The 17,473-nt window shown below is 44.2% G+C and overlaps 1 protein-coding gene across 1 annotated transcript in view; it reads left to right on the top strand.

The window, feature by feature from the left end:
* The first annotated feature begins 218 nt into the window (after positions 1 to 218).
* LOC126176722 (aspartate aminotransferase, cytoplasmic-like) overlaps positions 219 to 17,473 on the top strand; it is a 99,340-nt gene continuing 82,085 nt past the window's right edge. Inside the window, exon 1 of the mRNA XM_049923891.1 lies at positions 219 to 296. Coding sequence (XP_049779848.1) covers positions 290 to 296 — 7 coding nt within the window. The 5' untranslated portion in view covers positions 219 to 289. The remainder of the gene's footprint in view (positions 297 to 17,473) is intronic.

Genomic DNA, 17,473 nt, shown 5'->3' with positions numbered 1-17,473 from the left:
CTGAAGACCTAAGACCCTATGAAATTCCAGCATCACAGTACCGAAGCAAGCACCTAGAGGAATCAAAGCAAATGGTGCAGCCCATTGATAAAGTGTTGTATCAGTCTTGCTCCTTGAAAGGGGACAAAGCCGCAGCAATCCATGCTTAGTTGGCGGAAGTGCAGGGCAATACTGCACCACCAGATTACACAACCAGTAAGAATGTGACAGTGTACGCTACTTAATATGTTACAAAACGCTGACAATTAGCGGGATTCTTCCACGGCTCAGACATCGGGCTCTATCAGTGATGGCAGGTAAGTTGTTTTGGATAGACTTTGGGCTGGGGATCATTTGTATACCCAACAGAAGGACTGTCTTAGTCAACTATCCTGCAGTGCAGGGTCAAAGTATGGATGTCACATACACACTTCCTCCTCTGAGGAAAATGGAGCAAATCAATTGTATTCAATGAATTGTGGGTCAGTTTTATCCCTGACGAAGATGACGGAGGTAGTCATCGAAAGCTCGGGATTTTATCCAAATTTGACGCAGCAAGTAAACCGAGAACTTTTTGTGCAAGGGCTCCATCGCGAAAGACTTCGTAGTCATAACTGTGGATGAAGACCGATCAACAGGCATTACATACATCGATCAAAAATGATGGTACATTGAGGATGGCTAGTTTCTAGCTGAAATCTAAATCTGCCAATAAAATTTAAAAAGGACAACTGAAAGCTGAAATCTATTATTTACAAATCAATTGGTTCTCTTTGCATTTGATGTGGTCTATGGTGTACCTTAAGGGGCTTATGGAGGCGCCACAAGTTCGTGGGCAGACCCTTCCAAAATCTCAAAAAAGTTGTTTTTACCATTTTTTCATACCAAAACAGAGCCGCGGATTCTAAGGCGGCTGTGCACAGCAAATGACTGAAATTGTTACAATATATTAATGACATCTTGATATCGAAGAATCTTGAACATTTTATTGATATCGTATCCGTATCTGAGATACAGAGGTTAAAGGTTAACCTATCTGTACATGTAAAATACGCACGTAAAATCCAGTATGAAGCAAAAACGTAGATTACAGGGTGACATAGCACGGACAAATTCCCACTGTGTACAAACTCTAGGGATTCATCGATGAGAGGATATGGAACAAAAATGGTCTAATGAACTTATGTCCAGAAACGCATGGTTTCCATGCTAGTGACAATTTGTTCAATCACACTTTGTTACAGAGACTGCGGACTAATACGCCATGTACCATGCAGCAACAGTTACAGTATGCATGGTTTCCTCCTGGAGGGTGGTACTCTTCCTTATACATCATGCCCTAGCGCCCTCTTCTGCCGCAATCATTGGCAATGTTGTGCCCGATTCACTTCTCTTGTTGACTCACCTTTCAGTGTATGTGATACAGCATTGTACACAGTGGTTCTATGTGCAAATCGAGAGGTTGCTGACATGGCATTTACTTATGGCAAGACAAATGGGAATGGCAGCAGGCAGCAATGTTGTATCGGGAGACCTATCCTCGATGACAACAATATCAACATTCAATGTTTGCAACAGTGTTTCGCCATTTGTCTGAGGCAGGGTCGTTTCAGAAGCAGGAAATCATGAAGGACGTACCCAAAATGTTCGGACATCAGCCTTGAAGGAAAATGAGATTAACAGTGAGGAAGGCGACCGCCGTGTCAGTATCTGGCAGTTGGCCTGCCAGTACAGGGTAAGCCAGATGACCGTGTGGAACATCCTCCATGACAATTGTTAGTACACTTATCACTTACAGCGTGTGCAGGGTTTACTAGCGACAGACTTTCCAAATTGGGAGCAATTTTGTCATTGGTTTCTTCACCACGGACTCACGATTCCTGGATCTGTATCATACATCCTATTCGCAGACGAGGCCACCTTTACACAGAGTGGTATCTTGAACTTTCATAACAGCCATCTGCGGGAATGTATGCAGAATCCCCATGACAGCCAATCATCAGCATTGGTGCAGCCGGAATGTGTGGGTCGGGATAACTGGCGACAATATTTTGGGACCAGTCTTCCATCCATGTCGCCTAACAGGCCGGAACTATCGGCGTTTCTTGTAGGTGACTTTGCCTCACCTCCTGGAAGAAGTGCCACTGATGATTCGAAGGGTTATGTGGTCGCTACATGATGGTGTGCCAGCCCACATCTTTAACATCCGGATGCATCTCAATTGTGTCTCCCTGGTTGATGGATCGGGCGAGGGGGTCCAGTTGTATGGCCTGCTCGTTCACTGGATCTCAACCAGTGCGACTTCTGGTTATGGGGCCATCTCGAAAGTATTGTGTATGCAGAGCCCATTCCAGCTGTGGAGGCACTGGTGCAGCATATTCATGCTGCCTTTGACACTGTTCAGATGCAGCGTAGCCCATGTTAATGTGTGAGACAGAACATCCTATGGCATGTACATGCATTCATTGAGCCACATGGAAACAATTTTCAACACATACTGCAACTGTGACTGCATGGTACAGCGCGTATTAGACTGCAGTCTCAGTAACAATGTGTGAATGAATAAATGGTCTGTGGCATGGAAACCATCCAATTCCGACATAAGTTCATTAGACTTTTTTGTGCTGTATCCTCTCATCAGTTAATCCCTAGAGTTTATACACGGTGGAAAAAATCCCCCTGTATATTGAAAAGTGTCTCCAGTTTTATCAGAAGAGTTATGGGAACTCCATGTTGTAGTACTGAAACACATGCAGTTTTTTTTACACATAAAATCCAGTCTGGTGCACAAAATTAGTTTTGCGTTATTTCAATTTCACATAAGTAAACTATCAAAATGTTACTGACCCATGAGTGACATGCCATGCTGTGGCAGCGAACAGAAGGGAACCAGTGGAGAAATGCACCTATCACAGCAAATGGTTCAAATGGCCCTGAGCACTATGGGACTTAACGTCTGAGGTCATCAGTCCCAAGAACTTAGAACTACTTAAACCTAACTAACCTAAGAACATCACACACATCCATTCCTGAGGCAGGATTCGAACCTGCGATCGTAGCGGTCGCGCGGTTCCAGAGTGTAGCACGTAGAACTGCTCGGCCACTCTGGCCGGCCTATCAGAGAACAAAAAAGGACAATATGCTCCTGTTTAAAAGACTGAACGAAAGGTAGGGTTCCATCTGCTTCATTCTACCTTCCTCAGCACATTTAAAAATGTTGGTATACAAACATATTCGCATATATTTATACTCAGAGAGAATAGACAGTGGCGTTGGGGAAGTGAAGGAAAGGTAATAAATACTAGATAATAGTAGACAGTGTTGTGGTGCAGAAAGAGTGAAGGAGACAATGGCAGTGTGCGAGAAAGAAAGGGACACAGTGGCAGTCGAACGTAGTTCATAATGAGAGATCAGTGGTAGGAAATGAATGAAGGAGCCAGTGCCAGTGGGAGAGGAGTAAAGAGATGGAGAAAGTTGAAGTCTGTAAGATCCAGTGATAACGGGAGGCAGAGTGTGTTGACAATGACAACGAGGAGGAGAGAGATAGTGGCAGTCAGAAGGAATGAATGAGATAGTTGCAGTGAGAGAGAGCAAGAGGGAAACAGTGACAGCGGGAGGAGACAGTAATAGTCGGATAGAACGGAGGAGACTATGACTGTGAGACAGGAAACTGTGACAGAGTGACACAAGGAGATAATGACAATGAATTGGGCTGAATGAGGGAGTGAGAATAGGCAAATTGGAGTGGATAGGTGCAAGCGATTTACAGCAATGGCATTGTGGGTGTGAGCGATTTACAATTACGGGAGCTTGTGGGAGAGAGAGATAAGCTGCATGTTAAAAAGTTTTTGGAATTTTTTTAAAGTGGGCTGAGGAAGGTAGAATGAGGCAGCTGGTAACCGACTTACCAGTAAGTTTTTTAAACAGTAGCATATTCGCCATTTTTGTGCTCCATTAGCAGCAATTTTCCGCTGATGATTCTACTCCATGTTGCTACATTGACAGTGGTTGTATGGATGCTTCCAGTGTGGTCTAAGCAGTCTGACTGACGAAGAGCAAAGGCTCAGACCATTCTCTGTTAAGCACCAGCTACCGCAAGAGAAATGGAGGCCCGATATTAAAAAAACTGGCTAGTTATTTTGTTTTTATTTTCTTCGTAGAGCACGACGGATATTGTCGTAGCGGCGAGGCAGATGAGGCGTACCGAATGATGTTTGGGCATCGTTGGCCGGTGTTTGACATTTTAGATACGACAGCATGTGGCTTGTGCTTGCGTGATCGCGAGGCTAAACTGATCAAAAAAACTTTTCCACCACCTGCAGATCTGCGAACGTGTGTGGACTTAGATTCAAGGGGAACCGAACAGTAAGTTCAAAAATGGTTCAAATGGCTCTGAGCACTATGCGATTTAACTTCTGAGGTCATCAGTCGCCTAGAACTTAGAACTAATTAAACCTGACTAACCTAAGGACATCACACACATCCATGCCCGAGGCAGGATTCGAACCTGCGACCGTAGCGGTCGCTCAGTTCCAGACTGTAGCGCCTAGAACCGCACGGCCACTCCGGCTGGCCGAACAGTAAGTAATGAGGGTGGTGGTAATACTTGTATTGAACAGTATACTATTACGCAGGTGCAGAGGATCACTGTTAACAACGTAAAGATTCAGCAAACCAGTTTTTTTACGGTCAAGGTGTTTGAATTAAGCTGGAGCTACTCCGCCAAATTCGGCGCGCTGGCCACTCTGTAATTCGCCTACACGACATAGCCGGCCCTGAGAACGCGGTCAATCTGAACTACTGTCCGGAAGTGCTATGCAGAATTTTTTACATATGCATACAGAGGCTGTCCCCCAATCATAGATAAAAAATGGGACGGAGGGAGAGGACAGAATGTAGTAGGTGTTGTAAGATGCGTCAATCTAAAGCAAAAATCGCTGCCAAACAAAAAAAGAAATATACTGCTCCCACATTTCATTCACTGGATCTGCCTGTAGATCAAATAAAACTCCAATTGAATTCGTGGGGGGGGGGGGGGGGACGGAATCCGTACCTTCCCCCCTCCCCCCAGAGTTTGAAGTGGGGGGCAACTGTCCCTCCTGGCCCCTCTCCTCGGCTGGTAGGCGGTGAGACTGGCGAATCGCGATGGAGGCGATAGTGGATCATTCAACAGCTCACGTTTCAGTGGACGTTAATTCCATAATTTCCTGTCGAAATGTTGAAACTTTATTTTTCAAATATACATTTCTCATTCAGAAATCGAATGTGAATGTTGTTTATTTCTGGGAAGAGCGAGTTGTGCGCCATGTAAGAAGGAGAAACTTGTATCACCAAGTGCAGGAATTCGGCGGCGATTGGCGCATAGGCTACTGAAAGCGTGGTTTATGTTCCATGATATTGTGTTGGCAATGATCAGGATCTGAATGAATATTGGGCGCATGTGAAACCGATGAGCGACTTGTATAAAGACTAGAAGTCAGAAACAGCAGATAATTAGCACATTACCGTGAACAAACCAAGCTCTCCATAACTATTACACGCCTGTGACAAGTTTAGAGCTGTATTAATGCGAGTGCTATTCGGTGTCAATTTAAATTACGTCAAAAGGTGCTAAAGTCTCTCACTCTTCATGCAGGAACACAACTGCCTCATGTGCCTGACAGAGCAGACATATTGATCGTACTGCTGCGTCTCGTACCTTGAGTCAGAAATGGACTTTGTGGAGCAAGACAAGCATCAACACGGACACTGGATTTACTTGCGGAGCAACACAGTCAGTGTAAGGGCAACAACGAAGTGGCCCGCCGCCCGCAGAATGTTCTGCTGTAGTTGTTGCTCTCTCAGTCGTTGCGATCGGAATACAATGAACGGACGATATTGTTAATTGTTTTTTGTTCGAGTTTTTGGAACTAATAAACCGAAATGAAAAATGTCTGCAGAAGTGCTGCGGCCATTTGGCTCTTGGTACATCGTTCGAAGAAGGAAAGACACAGCAGAAGCAGAAAATTCATATACTGGATGGATCCTTTGTTGCAGGAAATAAATGCAAACGGTATTTTTATCGCCTTTTGCAATGAGTTAAGAAACTATGAACATAATTTTTTTCAATCACACCAGAATGTAATATCTTCCTTCAGCGAACTACTTTCCAAAATTGGAGGAACAATAACTGGAATGACAACAAACTTGTGCCCATGCGTAGACCCTAAAGAAAAGCTGTGGTAACAATCAGGAATGCATGTTACTGTTCTATTTAAATATTTTAATAACATAAGATTTCACAGTAACTACATATATCAATAACATAAACATTTTCATTGAAACTCAATACTAATTGTTTACATTATTACATATGTTAAATTGTTCATAATGGTCGCTTGCTTGGGCATGATCCAATACGAGGTGCATTCAATTTCTAAGGACTCCAATTTTTTTTCTCCGGACTGGAAAGACATAGAAACATGCGCATTGTTTTAAAATGAGACCGCGTTCATTGTCAATACGTCCCAGAGATGGCAGCACTGTACGGCAGATGGAATTTTACTGCCAGCGGCGAGAATGAGAACTGTTTTAAATACTTAAAATGGCGACGTTTTCTTTACTTGAACAGTGTGCAATCACTCGTTTTCTGAATTTGCGTGGAGTGAAACCAATTGAAATTTATCGACAGTTGAAGGAGTCATGTGGTGATAGAGTTATGGATGTGTCGAAAGTGCGTTCGTGGGTGCGACAGTTTAATGAAGGCAGAACATCGTGTGACAACAAACCGAAACAACCTCAGGCTCGCACAAGCCGGTCTGACATGATCGAGAAAGTGGAGAGAATTGTTTTGGGGGATCGCCGAATGACTGTTGAACTGATCGCCTCCAGAGTTGGCATTTCTGTGGGTTCTGTGCACACAATCCTGCATGACGACCTGAAAATGCGAAAAGTGTCATCCAGGTGGGTGCCACGAATGCTGACGGACGACCACATGGCTGCCCGTGTGGCATGTTGCCAACCAATGTTGACGCACAACGACAGCATGAATGGAACTTTCTTTTTGTCGGTTGTGACAATGGATGAGACGTGGATGCCATTTTTCAATCCAGAAACAAAGCGCCAGTCAGCTCAATGGAAGCACACAGATTCACCGCCACCAAAAAAATTTCAGGTAACCGTCAGTGCTGAAAAAATGATGGTGTCCATGTTCTGGGACAGCGGAAGCGTAATCCTTACCCATTGCGTTCCAAACGGCACTACGGTAACAGGTGCATCCTACGAAAATGTTTTGAAGGACAAATTCCTTCCTGCACTGCAACAAAAACGTCCGGGAAGGGCTGCGCGTTTGCTGTTTCACTAAGACAATGCACCCGCACATCGAGCTAACGTTACGCAACATTTTCTTCGTGATAACAACTTTGAAGTGATTCCTCATGCTCCCTACTCACCTGACCTGGCTCCTAGTGACTTTTGGTTTTTTTCCAGCAATGAAAGACACTCTCCGTCGCTGCACGTTCACCAGCCGTGCTGTTATTGCCTCAGCGATTTTCCAGTGGTCAAAACAGACTCCTAAAGAAGCCTTCGCCGCTCCCATGGAATCATGGCGTCAGCGTTGTGAAAAATGTGCACGTCTGTAGGGCGATTACGTCGAGAAGTAATGCCAGTTTCATCGATTTCAGGTGAGTAGTTAATTAGAAAAAAAAAATCGGAGGCCTTAGAACTTGAATGCACCTCGTATATGAGATGAAGTTGCTGGATATCTTACGTCTGTTATATTTTCATATTTACAATGATCAGCCAGAACATTACGACCACCTACCTAATAGCCGGTATGCACACCTTCGGCGCGGATAACAGTGGCGCTGGATCATGGCACGGAAGCAATGAGGCCTGGTAGGTCGCTGGAGGGAGTTGGCACCACAATTGCACACACGATTCACCTGATACCTGTAAATTCTGGGGAGGGGGGACGATGAGCTCTAACGTCTGCGATGCCACTACCTAAATTTACTGTATTATTATTAGACTATGCGGAATCGGACTTCCGGAAAGCAGCTCTCGCGTGTAATAGGTTTGAGTAGACGCCCTATGGTGATCCAACTACTAAACAGAATTTTTGGAATAAATAATTATAATGGCGCGTAAAAAACTTATTTTTACGTCTATATTTGATTATTAGTAGCACTGATAATCTCTTTGAAGTGACTAAACAGGGAGCACTTAATTCGGTAGGTTTGATATCGCCTAGCAGGAGGACATTATTCATTTTTAACAATACCACAGCCTGAAATCGTTTCACAATACATAAACACACATGACAAGCACTGGACCTTGTTTTAGGTTAATGTAAACTGCACAAATTGTAATTACTGAATTTAATGTTATTGAGCTTGCATTGTGCTGAAGGCACAATGTGTACTGTGGTGGCAGCTATTTCCTTGAACGCTTAATTAAAGAACAATATAGATCTGCTTGTCAATATAGTTACTGAAAAAGCTAATTGAGAATCACATATCTCGGACGGAACCGAGTAATTTTGACTATGGCAATGTACTGAAAAGCCACCACATCGAGCTGGTTAGTAATTAAGGTGGCACAGTACCTGGCATCTTCCATCCGTTGCATGAAGCGGCGTCTGCTGGCAATTTCGGCGTTAATTCCGACTATTTTCTCTTGTAATATAGCTACGCCGATACTCACGCACCATAACTTTTCACTGATGTTGCAGCACATAGAAATCACTGGATATGGGGTACTAATGTGCTATTTCCTTTAAATAATTGATTACACTCGGGGAATGCAATTTAAACCACAAAATTATTATTGCCTCCAACTTTACACACTGTAGAGAACTTGGTTTTACTACTACACAAACTGATTCACAAAATATAAATGTACTGGTAATGGCGTCGGTATAACAAGCACTGTTCATAATAATACTCTTGTAAGATAGCTTCTAGTTCGTTGCTACCAAAGTGAGCTTACCAATGGACCTCATCAGTTATTGAGATCACAATACGCTGTTGGATGCAGCTACTGGTCCCTTCACACTTCGCCGTTGGCACAAGCAACTCGTCGGAATTAACACAGCGTTGCACCATGCAGTGCCATGTACCTCAGAGCGGGAAACCGTACTATTTTGCCGGTCACAACCCATCTCCGTCGAAATACCGCGTCTTACAAGCCTTAGTGTCCATTTAGCTTGTAGCCATAAGATAAGCGAAGCCCATATCTGTTTTCAGCTCACTTCTAAATGGTCTGTTAGCAACGTTACTGTAGCACACACCGGCAGTCACTTTTACGCCACTTAACACTTGTTCCACCTCAGAGCTACGCCAGCTTACTTCTACCGCCAATATTACGCGCCAACCTGTACACTGTTCTCATTCTTGGGGATTCCCCCCACACCTAAACATTATTTTACATTACGCCAAGTTCTCTATTTACGATTAAGCATACCATAGCATTACAATATTCAATTACAGTAATTTTCATATATTAAAGTAATATTACATTTATATTTTTACTACACGGAACAATATTATTTAGTTTAATTCTTTTGTTATTTCGCTGTTACAGTGCAACACAAGCCAGACACTGTCTCCTGCATAGCGTTCTTTAATTTAGCTGCCACCAGGCGGAAGCATTTCCGCTTTGCCTTCAATTCTGGCCCACAGATTGCATAAGCGTCCACTTTCTCTACCGTTGCGCCTTGACTATGCCTGGCATTCACTAGGCGGCACGTTGTCACATTACACGTCACATTCAATCACATCTCGCATGTGTTCAGTCGAGTTCAGATCTCGCCCGTTGGAGGGCCAGCACATCGATTGGAACTCGCCACTGTGTTCCTTGAAGCACTCCATCACACTCCTATCCTTGTGACATGGCGCATTATCTTGTTGAAAAATGCCACTGCGATCGGGAAACATGATTGTCATGAAGAAGGGTATGTGGTCAACAACCTGTGTACGATGCTTCTTGGCTGCCATGGTGTCTTGCACAAACTCCACTGGAACTATGGATGCTCATATGAATCTTTCGTAGAACATAATGGAGCCGCCACCAGCTTGCCTGCACCCCGCGATACAGGAGTCAGGGAGCTGTTCCCTCGAAAGATGATGGATTTGCACCCTCCCATCAGCATGATAAAGAAGGTACTGAGATTTTCCAGATCATACAACACTCTGCCACTCCAGCACCAGGGGTCATGTGCCCATTTCAGTTGTAGTTGCCGATGTCATGGTGTTAACAGTGGCACACACGTGGATCATTAGCTGTTGAGGCCCATCGTCTCGAGTGTTCGATGTACTGTGTGTTCAGACACATTTGTATTCTGCCCAGCATTAAAGTTTGATGTTAACTCCGCCTCACTTTGCCCTCTGTCCTGTTTTACCAGTCTGCACAGCCTACGACATCTGACATCTGTAATGAGGCATCGCCACACAATTCTACGATGCCTGGACGTGATTTCAACTAGGTTTCGCCACTTGTTGAAGACACTCGCCACAGCACTCCTTGAACATCCAAAAAGTCGCGCAGTTTGCGAAATGCTCGTGCTGAGCCTCCAGGCCATCACAGTCTACCCTCAGTCAAACTCAGATAGATTATGTGCTTTCCTCATTCTACACACAGACAGCACACTCACTGACACTACATGCTCTGTGCGTTTCTCTGACTAGCAGTCATTCCTCACCAGGTGGGGCTGCTATCACCTGAACAGGTTTATATGGACAACAGGTCGGTGGTCACTATGTTCTGGCTAATCAGAGTATGTGTGCACCTAGTTGATGGCTGACCAGTATTTATGACACGTATTCCGTGGATAGTTCTAGGCTGGTAATTCCTGTTGACAAGAGGCGTCTATTGTAACATTCGTAATATTGATTTTGGTTATTGTCTTCAAATGCTCATGCACTCATTTAAAATCATTCAACAATGACAACAGAAAGTGGCGATCAGGGTCACCGTCGTTTCTTGCTAGACTTTCCTTCAGTATTCTCCCAAGCTGTATCTCTATCTTCTCAGTTTCTGTGTCATCATCCTTTCTCTTTTTCGATCTTGATGACCTGTAAGGTGGTTATAATTTCGTTCCTTACAAGCACTCATCTACATACTTTGCCGTGATTTACAACCGTAATTAGGTATCATTTGATAGGTTGTACATAGTATATATGCATATTTAAGGGAGACTGACATTGTCATGTACACCTTGTAAATAGTTGTTAATGCTTATTGCGTGAAAGGTGATGGAGTGTCTTTATTATCAAAATGGCGTAATGAAAGATTTGCCAATACAAGTATAGGTTGGAACGCCAGTGGAAATGAAATGGCAGGTGTAACTCACGGCCTGGGTGGAAAAGCCCGCACAGGACTGTTGGTCCTGCTTGACACAGGAAGTAGCCAAGACGGGCAGTCGGGGCACCTGAGCGCTGAAGCACAATACAGCGGCGGGCAGCCGGTTTTATAGTGGGGCCAAAAGGATAGCCGGATAATACTTCGGAAACTCTGAAAATCTTGGACGCAGCAGAGAGGAACAAGGAAGCGTTACCTCGGAAATCACGCAAGCTGGGTTATTTCCGAGGATTTTTACTCTGAGAAGCACACCATTGTATGAATTCCTGATTCACGGGGGTAGGTATTTCCTCGCAAACTTTCCACGCTGAACGACAAAAGACTAAAATATGGTTGGTCAGCGTTCGGAAGAATCTGTACAGAGCGAGAATATTCCGTGGTTTCGAGAATATGATTCTCCTTCTGCAGTTATGAGGGAGGGGAGCCGAGCTTTGCTGGGAAGACAGCAGTGGAGAGAATGAAATCTTCCGTTTTGAGCGCCCGTGTTTGACGGTCGCTCAGTATCGGCTTTTGTTGCTACAGACGGACTTGCTCTCTTGCTCTCAGGAGATATTGTAGTTAGAACAGTTAGACGCTGTACTGTTGTGAACTTATACGAATCTGGACTTCGCCTCCAGGTAGGGAGTTGTCGTTGAGTATGCAGCGTTCAGTGATTGGGAGCACTTCTTCTGTCTATACTGACGTAGAGACGTTATCGGAATTCCGTCCTTGTGGCTGGGAGCTCGCTTGCCTGTAGATCACAGAGAGGAGAAGGCAGTATTAGATCATACTAGTCAGAGGACCGCTTTCAGCCGTCCTAGCGTTTGAAAGAGTTTTCTTATTTTGTGGTGGAGTTCTTTCATCGTCGCAGACATGTACGAGAACCATCACTCCGACGCACCAGACGCAGTACATGCGGTGATATTGCTAATTGCTTTGGCTTATTAGGGCTATAAAGCTAAACATCTGTGATCACGTAACTTTTATTTCCACAGAGGTTGCACACGGCTGTAGATCATCTTTGAAAGTAGTGTCCTCTAAGAGTTTGGCATGTAGATGATGTCAGTCATCTAGCATTATTTATATTAGATCGCGTAGCCATAAAAAGGGGAAGATTTGAGCAATTGATCACTAATATTAGTTATGAAATTCATTTGTGTCTCTTTATGTTCATTGGACATTAATGGATAAACATTTGTAATATACACTCCTGGAAATTGAAATAAGAACACCGTGAATTCATTGTCCCAGGAAGGGGAAACTTTATTGACACATTCCTGGGGTCAGATGCATCACATGATCACACTGACAGAACCACAGGCACATAGACACAGGCAACAGAGCATGCACAATGTCGGCACTAGTGCAGTGTATATCCACCTTTCGCAGCAATGCAGGCTGCTATTCTCCCATGGAGACGATCGTAGAGATGCTGGATGTAGTCCTGTGGAATGGCTTGCCATGCCATTTCCACCTGGCGCCTCAGTTGGACCAGCGTTCGTGCTGGACGTGCAGACCGCATGAGACGACGCTTCATCCAGTCCCAAACATGCTCAATGGGGGACAGATCCGGAGATCTTGCTGGCCAGGGTAGTTGACTTACACCTTCTAGAGCACGTTGGGTGGCACGGGATACATGCGGACGTGCATTGTCCTGTTGGAACAGCAAGTTCAGTGTCCCCTCGACGATCACCAGTGGTGTACGGCCAGTGTAGGAGATCGCTCCCCACACCATGATGCCGAGTGTTGGCCCTGTGTGCCTCGGTCGTATGCAGTCCTGATTGTGGCGCTCACCTGCACGGCGCCAAACACGCATACGACCATCATTGGCACCAAGGCAGAAGCGGCTCTCATCGCTGAAGACGACACGTCTCCATTCGTCCCTCCATTCACGCCTGTCGCGACACCACTGGAGGCGGGCTGCACGATGTTGGGGCGTGAGCAGAAGACGGCCTAACGGTGTGCGGGACCGTAGCCCAGCTTCATGGAGACGGTTGCGAATGGTCCTCGCCGATACCCCAGGAGCAACAATGTCCCTAATTTGCTGGGAAGTGGCGGTGCGGTCCCCTACGGCACTGCGTAGGATCCTACGGCCTTGGCGTGCATCCGTGCGTCGCTGCGGTCCGGTCCCAGGTCGACGGGCACGTGCACCTTCCGCCGACCACTGGCGACAACATCGATGTACTGTGGAGACCTCACGCCCCACGTGTTGAGCAATTCGGCGGTACGTCCACCCGGCCTCCCGCATGCTCACTATACGCCCTCGCTCAAAGTCCGTCAACTGCACATACGGTTCACGTCCACGCTGTCGCGGCATGCTACCAGTGTTAAAGACTGCGATGGAGCTCCGTATGCCACGGCAAACTGGCTGACACTGACGGCGGCGGTGCACAAATGCTGCGCAGCTAGCGCCATTCGACGGCCAACACCGCGGTTCCTGGTGTGTCCGCTGTGCCGTGCGTGTGATCATTGCTTGTACAGCCCTCTCGCAGTGTTCGGAGCAAGTATGGTGGGTCTGACACACCGGTGTCAATGTGTTCTTTTTTCCATTTCCAGGAGTGTATTAAGGGGTTTTAATCTACAATAAATGTATAAGCCGAAACAGCATTAATCATTTTGTAATCACTAACTCCCTCAATCATTCATTTATGTTTATGTTGTGATTTCCATGTTAAAGAGCAAGAAGGAGGAAATAATATCACCATTAAGTGATCCTAAGATCTGCTTCAGGGGGTAGTCAGACAGGGCCAAATCTTCATTTTCGCGTTCAGTATTTTCCGTTGCGCACATTCATTTTACACCCGCCTGGAGTAGCATCTTGGAGACCTGCACTCTTAAGTCTCATGTGATTCTTCAGAAGGTCTAGCTTCTGTGTCCTTCTGTCCTACTTCAGTTGAACTCAAACTGTCATCCGTGTTATCTCTTGCAACAAACTCTGCAAGAAACATAGGCTGATTAAAGTAGATGTACGTGAACTTCAGTGTAGCACCTGACTCACTTTTCAAACTGCTGATTTTCTGATCGTCTTTCACAAAAGTATTAGATTTTTTCATTTCTTTTGCCGCGACAGACCTGAAAAGAAATGTGTTTAATGTTTTTGGTACTTGGCTTGTGGATGCTCTTTAGTTGACATTCACCACGCCAATAGCCTGGGAAGAACTACAGTCAGCGAAATTGTGCAGCAAGTTTGTCGAGCGATATGGATCAAGATGAAAACAGAATGCCTTCCCCAGCCGACAACGGAATTTGGGTTAGAGACGGGAAACACATCCGCGTAATAAAACTAAGCAACTCAGGATCGCTTTGTTACAATTATGAACCTTTTTTCTCAATATTTCTAATGATACTTCGTGACACCAATTATAAATTCATATATGTTGATGTTCAGGCATACGGAAAATGTACTGATTCGTCGGCTTTAAAAGATTCGTTCTTGTACAAACATCTAACGGATGGAAATTTAGGAACACCTAACGATGAGGAAGTAGAAGGTATTCAAGGCAAATTCCACATTTTATTGTTGACGAGGAGGAATTCAGCCTATTACAACATGTTTTACGACCATATGCAGGAAATAATTTAAGTAAAAGCAAAGCACTATTTCATTATCGGCTTAACAGAGCACGTAGATATATTGAATACATTTTTGGCACTTTGACTAATAAATGGGGGATATTACACTGACCTCTAAATGTTAACATAAACTCGCCAAAAGAACATTATTAAAGCTAGTTGTATACTCCACAACTTTACACGTAAAGTATACGGTTTAATTTCGAGCAGAATTCACACATACTACAAGAAAGTTTAGAGGATATTGAAAAAGGAACAGCTCAGAGTTATTGACAACGGAGATATACTTGCATATTACTTTGTAACAATCAATCCACTACGATAGCAAGACCGATTCGCTTAACATCTGATGCCATAATTCATACATGTAAAAATGTAATGCTATTACAAAAATAAAAAAAAATGGTTCAAATGGTTCTGAGTACTATGCGACTTAACTTCTGAGGTCATCAGTCGCCTAGAACTTAGAACTAATTAAACGTAACTAACCTAAGGACATCACACACACCCATGCCCGAGGCGGGATTCGAACCTGCGACCGTAGCGGTCGCTCGGTTCCAGACTGTAGCGCCTAGAACCGCACGGCCACTCCGGCCGGCTACAAAAATAAAGGCCGGTCAACTAACCTAGCTTTTTCTTTTCATCTTGTGACAGTTCTTATCCTCCAAATACAAGGTCTATTAAAAGAAGTTTCGGACATTCGTAATTTTGCGCCAGTACTGTGTTGGAGCGAAACGTGGTTGGCGTCCCTGCACACACCTGTGTTTAATAGCTAACTGGCAGAAGTTTCAAGTTGTACGTCTGTTAGTTATTTTTCAATGCTGTATTGAGTATAACGTTGTATCACACAGTTCGTGAATTTCGAGATGGTAGAGTAATAGGAGCAACGCGTCTGCATTAAATTTTGAGTTAAATTCAACAAAACCTTTACTTACACACCAAATGATGTAGGAAGCCTACGGTGACGAGTGCTTAAGCCGCAATTGGTGTTTTACGAATGGTTCACACTCTTTAAAAATTGCCGGACGGAAGTTACAGATGACGTTCGTTCAGGACGCCCTTCTACGTCAACCGACGACGCTCAGGTCAAGAATGTCAGTGAAATCCTTTTACAAGGTCTTTGGTGAAATCGTGCGTGCCAATCGAAGACTGTCTGTCCGAGACATCGCAGAAGAATCCATCATTTCAGTTGGATCATGTCATCAAATCTTGACACAACATCTGGGAATGCATCGTGTTGCCACCAAGTTCCTCACACGGCTCATGAGTCAAGACCAGAAAACTTCGCCTCACAATCTGTGAAGAGCTTTTGGATCGCGCTAATGTGAACGAAAAGTTCTGTAAGAGAATCTCTCCAGACCTGGACCCTGCGAACTTTCTTTATTTCCAAAGCCGAAAACTCCGCTGAAAGGACGAAGATTTGCAAAGATACACGAGATAAAAGAAAATTTGCAGACGAAGTTCCGCGCGATCCAGCAAGAGGCTTAGAAAGACTGCTTCCAAAAGTGGAAACAGGGTTGGGAGCGGTGTGTCAATTGTGGAAGAGAGTATTACGAAAGAGATTCAGCAGAATAAGTAAAAGGTAAGTGTAGAAAAATTTTGTTGACAAAGTTCCGGAATTTTTTGAATAGAACTTGTATGCATACTATCTCTTCCCACAATACTCTAAAATTTTGTCACTGTGTTCGTTGACACACACGCACACACACACACACACACACACACACACACACACACACACACTTTCACTTAAAATTATTAATTTCAGGCATAGCCATAACATTAGAAATCGTAATTTTGCGTAAATATTTTGCCTATATGAAGTCATATATGGTTGCTGATGACAAACTGTAAAGAAAAACACACACTGTAAAAACGTAATACAGCAAGAAAACCACACCATGTGGTAAGAAGGTGTGAATACATAATTTATTTGCTCTTCAAAAATCTGTTATTACGATTTAGAAACTAATATGTACATTTATTTAAACGGTAAAGAACGTTCCTTATGTTTAACAGCCATAAAATAAAATAAAAAACCACCGATGATGCTGCAACTGCAGTGAAACATGTATGGGACAAAAAACAAAATTGTGTTTTGCTAAAGGCGAACCCCACCCAAAAACATATGTCATAGAACAAATTTTGTGTTGTCAACATATTGTGGGGACGTAGAACCAATGGCTCTACCCCCCAATAATACCGCTGCCGTACTGCAGCAAGAACAAATGTGTTTGTCAGATCAGTTCTCTGTAGTACGCGCTCTATGCTGCACGCATTGTGTATACGTTGTGATAATAAAGTATTCATAATGAGAAACGGGAGTGCGAGTGATTCTTTGTCGTCGTAATTGCCACACCCGCTTCCCATTACCTGCAATACATTTCCTGCCTGGTCACGTGATCTCATGATGCTGTACAGTTTCATATAATTTACATTCAAAAAAGATGATTGATATCCCCAAACTAGAACATACCTCACACAACTAGCACATTTGTTAACCATTGGGGAGCTTCTCGTTCAGTACTTTCCGTTATACGTGTTTAAATAACGAGGATGAAGAAGGCAGCTTCACGCTTTCAATGAAGGAAGAGACAGCAATAGT

This window comes from Schistocerca cancellata, chromosome 3, assembly GCF_023864275.1.
Source record: "Schistocerca cancellata isolate TAMUIC-IGC-003103 chromosome 3, iqSchCanc2.1, whole genome shotgun sequence".
Classification (NCBI taxonomy): Eukaryota; Metazoa; Arthropoda; class Insecta; order Orthoptera; family Acrididae; genus Schistocerca; species Schistocerca cancellata.
Note: the sequence above shows the minus strand (reverse complement) of the source record. Positions and strands in the feature narration are given on the sequence as shown.